At 44.8% G+C, this 6,811-nt stretch overlaps 1 protein-coding gene across 1 annotated transcript in view; it reads left to right on the top strand.

The window, feature by feature from the left end:
* The first annotated feature begins 3,048 nt into the window (after positions 1-3,048).
* nt5dc1 (5'-nucleotidase domain containing 1) overlaps positions 3,049-6,811 on the top strand; it is a 54,286-nt gene continuing 50,523 nt past the window's right edge. Inside the window, exons 1-2 of the mRNA XM_068343313.1 lie at positions 3,049-3,503; positions 6,030-6,121. Of these exons, the coding sequence (XP_068199414.1) occupies positions 3,411-3,503; positions 6,030-6,121 (185 nt within the window). The 5' untranslated portion in view covers positions 3,049-3,410. The remainder of the gene's footprint in view (positions 3,504-6,029; positions 6,122-6,811) is intronic.

Genomic DNA, 6,811 nt, shown 5'->3' with positions numbered 1-6,811 from the left:
GCCTTTGCTGTTTCACTTGTGGGTTTATGGTAACTGTTTGCTGGTATATATTCTCTAGTGTGGCTTACTGGTAGCTTGATCTTGGTGTCAGACTTGATACCTCTCACTTGTAGACCCATCACCTTCTCACTGGACACAACCTTCGTTCTTGACGTGATTGGAGATCCCTTGAGCTTAACTGGCTCTTTTGTCACATTCAGCGTCACCCTATTTTTTCATGATTTTGAGAACTTCCTTTGTAACAGCCACTTCCGCTGTGGCTTGTCTTGCATCTTGTGAGGCATGTGAAGACTGTTTAGACTGTTTGGTGTTTAAAGGGGAAATGTTGGAGTTTGTCGTTTCAAACACCAATTCATTGTCAGGCCAACATTTCGGATCCACTGTCTCTGAGGAACTGCTGAGCCTTTTTATTAGCAGTCTTGCTGAGCACCTGATATGTATGATTCATGCTGCATATTTCTGAGTCTGGATGATCTTGATGTAACTTGTCTCTAATTTTTAGATAAATAGCATCAATCTCAACTTGGGCTGTATTTATTCTGTTCATGGTCTCCATTAGTTCATCATACTTGATGGATTTTTTCACTCCATTTAAATTATGCTTCTACCTCTCGTATGCCCTTTTGAAGTTTGCTTTCAGATCCTTCAACCTAGTATCTACAAGAGCCTGTCCATTTTCAGTAAGTGTCCGAATGCGTTCACTTCTAGGCTGCGTAGAATCTACCTCAGCTGGAGGCGTTGAGTCTTCTAGTGTGGTAGGTACGGCTGGTTTACTATCATCTACCTCGTGTGTCTCATCCTGACATGGTGTTTCTTATAAGTAAACCCTAAGTAAACCCTTATGAAATATAATCATGATAATGTAAACATCCCTTTAGGTTTGGGTTTTCAACTTTAAATCTACAGTAGGGTATTATGAATATGAAATATGAAATGTACACCCTTTTCAACTTAAACTTATGAAGCTTAACAAATTCAGCTTCACGTAGGCTTAATGAAAACAAACACAATCAAGTAGTCAAATATGGCAAATCACATCAACGTGTAATTATAGCACACCCACTTGCAATGCAAACTTAATACTTGCGACTTGTAGTCAATCAGTCAACTTGCTGAATGGCGTTTGCCTCCACAGTCAACTGTAGAGAGAAGTTCGCTGCTCCTGATGAGTGAGGTGGAATCCTGTCACAGTGGAGCTCTGAACTCCTACTTTTGAGGTGTTTTTTTCACCCTACTCGCTTGTTAGCCCTGACCACGCTGCTCCGTTAGCCTTCCCAGCGCACACGTTCACCATACAACATGCATCTTCCTCTACAGACAAAAATTCCTCTACCTGACGCGCTCAGCCAACACAATTCAGTCCTTCACCCTTTTCACGGTGTAGAGTTCTACTATGCTCCCTTTTAAAACATGCAAGGACTCTGGTTCTTTACACAGATGGTATCTTTTATTGATGCCCTTAATATCTAGCTTGGCTAGCTTCACGTTTGCACCATTAATTGCCACCACCGTAGAACACTTTGCCCGCTTTTAGCTCCAAAATGGGAGGAGGTCAGTCTTTTATGTTAAATTGAATCTTTCACCAGACAACAACTTAAACATGTCGGCAATCCATCCTTTGGAACCCATAATTCACCTGCACCCACAGTCCACCTGTCCCCCACGGACGTGTGCGTGTAGAGGGTGTCGTCTGACCTCTGTAGGTCAAGTAAGGAATAGCGGCTGGACACAAATTTTACAGCAACAGCATTTACAGCGGGGGAAACTCTGGGCGCGACGCCAGTGCACTGCAGAGCCACACAGAGATGCAGATAGCCACAAACGCACACACTCACACACTACGGACAATTTGGAACGGCCAGTTAACCTGAAGCGCATGTTTTTGGAGGTGGGAGGAAGCCAGAGAACCCGGAGAAAATCCACGCAGACACGGAGAGAACATGCAAACTGCACACAGAGCGGGACTCGAACCCAGAACCGCCTTGCTGTGCAGCGACAGTGCTACCCCACCGCACCACTGTGTCGCCCCAATCATTGTATGTGTGTAAATGTTTGGAATGGGAAAAAGTAATTCCCCTACGGGAAATTATTAAAGGACTGATTATGAATATTATGTTGTATCAATCTACCAACACATGGGAAAGAACGAGATCCGGTCTCAGCTGATGTTGTATCCATCCACCAACTAGCAGTGGTGTCCTGAAGCACCACCTGTGTGTCGGATTTTTTCTCGTATGTCAAACAAAAATATTGACAGAGGGACGACTCAGATCTCAGAAAACTCTACTTATGTTACTGTTTGGAATAAACAACAGAAACACTGACATCAATAAATAAATCTAAATAAATAAATATACATAAATAAATCTATGGTCACACATCTAATAATTTAACTTTCATTATTTTTTTATGTTATTTAGCTGGATCCTGTTATATGTCTAACAGGATGGCGTCTTCTTCCAAGGAGCTTTCCAAGTACAGCTGTGTTGCAGATGGAAAGACTGAAACAAAAAGCACATTACTAGGGTGGCAAAGGGGATGAAAATGAGATGATGACCTTGACCTTGACAAAACTAGGTCAAGGTCAGATTTCAACTTTTGTGCATTTTTTGCACATATCTCAGATATCTCACATATTGCACATATCTCACATATCATAAGATAGAAAAACAAAAAGGCGTTATATCCAGAGAGGCAAGGGGGTTAAAATTAGATCACAACCTTGACCTTGAAAAACTAGGTCAAGTTCAAATTTTCACTTTCATACGTTTTTAGGTACACATCTCTGAAACCTGATGAGACGTAATCACAAAACAAAACCAACAATTTCAGGGAGCCAGAGACACAAAAATGTGCAGGTCAGGGTAATATTTTGAATTCAGGTGTGTCGCGGGATGTTTCAGTCTGTGACTGCCGCGTTAATGAGTGAGGTGGTTCTCTAAGACCTCTTCACCCATCGGGGAATTGACATTTGGATGTGCGCACATACACTCAGTATTACGGCTGAGCGCAGACCCGGAAGCGATGCCCGCTCCCGCTCTGGACGGCTGTGTGTCCGCCTGTCTGCCGCCTGTCTGCCGCCTCTCTGCCGCCTCTCTGCCGCCTCTCTGCCGCCTCTCTGCCGCCTCTCTGCCGCCTCTCTGCCGCCTCTCTCTGGCGAACAGGAGTTTGACTTGTGGCGCCGTCTGCTTGGGTGATCGGCGATAATCGATCCGGAAGAAGGAAGGAGGGTTCGGACACTTCCTCTCTCGGTACCGTGGGAGAAGCCTGAGCAGCGCGTCCACAGCCCCCCCCCCACCACCACCACCACCCCCCCGCCACAGTGACATTGACATATCCGGGGGTTGGTGTGGTGCTGATGTCGGTGCTCTGACGCGCTCTCCACGCAGTTTCCCGCAGCCTCAGCGACCATGAGCGAATACTTCAGCCTGTCGGAGTGTGACGTGATCGGCTTCGACCTGGACCACACGCTGTGCCGGTACCACCTGAAGGAGACCTCCAGGGTGAGTTCCGGTGTGGCCGCGACGCTTCGATCCGCGTCCGGATCAAAAATAGCCCATGCAGGCGGCGACACGGAGTCACGGTCCCCCAGCAGCAGCTAGCGCCGTTAGCGGCCAGATGCTGAGGGGGGATGCCGCAGTCACTGCGTGACGCACGGGGAACGTCGTGAGGATCAAACCTGTCCACAAATCCCCCCAGAGGCCCCCGCAGGCGGTGTAATCCCGTGTCAGAATGAGATTATGGATCAGGAGCCACATGGACGAGAAATGAAGTCTGACCTCAGGTGACTGATGTCAGTGGGGGTTGTCTTTGTGTTGGGGAGGAGAACCTGGAGTCAAGTGGTGTGAGATGTATCCACTCCACAGCTGGAGAGGAGGTCAAGGTGGAGGTGGGACTGCATCAGGGATCAGCTCTGAGCCCCTTCTTGGTCGCTATGGTGATGGACAGGCTGACAGACGAGGTTAGACAGGAATCTCCATGGACTATGATGTTTGCAGATGACATTGTGATCTGCAGTGAGAGCAGGGAACAGGTGGAGGAGAAGCTAGAGAGGTGGAGGTTTGTCCTGGAAAGGAGAGGAATGAAGGTTAGCCGCAGTAAGACAGAGTACATGTGTGTGAATGAGAGGGACCCAAGTGGAAGAGTGAGGTTACAGGGAGAAGAGATCAAGAAGGTGGAGGATTTGAAGTACTTAGGCTCAACAGTCCAGAGCAATGGAGAGTGTGGAAAAGAGGTGAAGAAGCGTGTCCAGGCAGGATGGAACGGGTGGAGGAAAGTGTCAGGTGTGATGTGTGATAGAAGAGTTTCAGCTAAAATGAAAGGAAAGGTGTACAAAACTGTGGTGAGACCAGCGATGTTGTTTGGTCTAGAGACAGTGTCACTGAGGAAAAGACAGGAGACAGAGCTGGAGGTAGCAGAGATGAAGATGCTGAGGTTCTCTCTGGGAGTGACCAGGATGGATAGGATCAGGAATGAGTACATCAGAGGGACAGCACATGTTAGAGGTTCTGGAGATAAAGTCAGAGAGGCCAGACTGAGATGGTTTGGACATGTTCAGAGGAGAGATAGTGAATATATTGGTAGAAGGATGCTGAGTTCTGAACTGCCAGGCAGGAGACCTAGAGGAAGACCAAAGAGGAGGTTTATGGATGTAGTGAAAGAGGACATGAAGGTAGTTGGTGTGAGAGAAGAGGATGCAAAGGACAGGGTTAGATGGAGGACACTGATTCGCTGTGGCGACCCCCGAAGGGAAAAGCTGAAAGGAAAAGAAGAAGAAGAAAAAGATCCACTCAAGAGCTGTCAGGAGCCTGATCTCCACCAGCAGCTGGAACATATCGGTTAAAATGAAAGTTTTGGTTATCAATTTGTTGAGGTTCTCTAGGAGTGACCAGGTTGGATCGGTTCAAAAATGAGTTCCTAAGAGGAACAGCCAAGGTGAGATGTTTTGGAGACAATATTAGAGAGCAGACTCTGATTGGTTGGACACGTCCAGAGGAGAGATGGTGAGGATGTTGGTGAAAGGGTGAAGAGGATGGAGCTACCAGGAAAGAGGAAAAGATTTTTTTTTTTTGATTTTTGCAAAAACACTTTAATCTCATTCAAACATTTTGCAGTTTTACATCAGATGAAAGCATTTAAGTGCCTCAGAACATCTTTTCCAAACAAACTTCAATCACATTTAACATGTAGAACATTTAGAACATTTAGAACATTTAGAACATTTTACAAATTTTCATTAGATGAAATTTCAAAAACACTAAACACTCAAAAACATTAGAGAAAGACCAAAGAGAAGATGTATGGATGTAGTGAGGAAGACATGAGGACAGTTGGTGTTAGAGAGGAGGATGAAGAAGATAGGCTGACATGGAAAAGGATGACACGCTGTGGAGACGCCTAATGGGACACGTCTAAAGGAGGAGAAGAAGAAGTTGATATGTTTGGAATGCATCTGATAATCAGATAACTGGACAAAATTCAACAACAGCTCAGACAGACTTTGGAGCTGTTGTGCGTTAACTAACCAGTTTATTCAGTTTGCATTTTTTAGGCATTTTTAACCGGGGAATGAAGAAGTGGCGCAACAGGTTCTAACTTAAGGTTTTGACTCACAGTTATGGTTCTGAACCTTGACCTTTGACCAGCAGTGACGAAGTTCCTACCAGAACAGTGTTAAAGACATTGAAGACCAGTCTATATAGTTGGACATTGTCTTTGTTGATTAGGACTGGTAAATAGTCTGCTCTCTGTGGAATTAGCTCTCACTGGATTGGATGGTCCATGTTAACATTTAAATCAAGTGTCTTTCTTCATCAGTGGAGATAAAAAAACAGAGAGCTGTCATGAATGGAGACAAAAGATTCAGAAAAGTTGTGAAAATGTGGGAAGAATTAGTGACCATCAGAGAAGGATAGTCAGAAGGAGCATCCAGGAACTCAGGAACACGTCAGTGATCTTCTGGATGAATCCATGTATTATTTAATGCTGTGCTGTGGGACATGTTGAAGTCTTTTTCATTGTTCTTGCAGCTCATCTATGAGAGCTTTGCCAGGTATCTAGTGGAGCACAAAGGTTACGACAAGGACCTGCTCAACTTGACCCCTGCTACCTGGGATTTCTGGTAAGTCCAGCGGCAGTTACCCAGCCAGGGGCCAAAGTACAAGTTGTACCATACATTAATGTAATACTGTGTTGTCAGCTTGCGTTTACCCCATTGGAAGAAATCAAAGTCAAATCTTAATGTGGTTAATTTAAATATTCTTTTTAGTCATGAGCAGACATACTGTCGGAAAAACCAGTGGTCCTCAAACTTTTTGGTGCTACGGCCCGGTTTAACATCAGACAATATTTTCGGTGATTTTCTTTTGAGGTGCGGTGGATAAATCTCACCAAATAAAATGATACCACCAGCATCAAAACTTTTTTTTGGAAATATAATAATAAAATTTGAATCCAATGTCTATCAACTTTATTGGTAGCGTCCTTGTAACATCATAACAATTGTTTTTTGTTTGATTTTGTAGCTTGGGAGTTTCAATTTTAGAGTATTCTGTGTTAGCAGCAGGACTGGCCCCTTTAAGAAGGTCATGTGACCGAGGCAAACATCTTGACTCATATACAGATGTGGAGAGAATCCACTCATTTTAAAGTTCTATATTCTTTCTGTGCGGCCTGGTACCGACTGACACATGGACCGGTTCCGGTCCACGACTTGGGAGTTTGGGACCACTGGGGTAAATGATCACAATACATGATATACAGACATAATGTCTTGTTTTTAGAGGCTGAAACATAAGTAAAGCATATATTA

The sequence above is a fragment of the Antennarius striatus genome, chromosome 19 (genome assembly GCF_040054535.1).
Source record: "Antennarius striatus isolate MH-2024 chromosome 19, ASM4005453v1, whole genome shotgun sequence".
Classification (NCBI taxonomy): domain Eukaryota; kingdom Metazoa; phylum Chordata; class Actinopteri; order Lophiiformes; family Antennariidae; genus Antennarius; species Antennarius striatus.
Note: the sequence above shows the minus strand (reverse complement) of the source record. Positions and strands in the feature narration are given on the sequence as shown.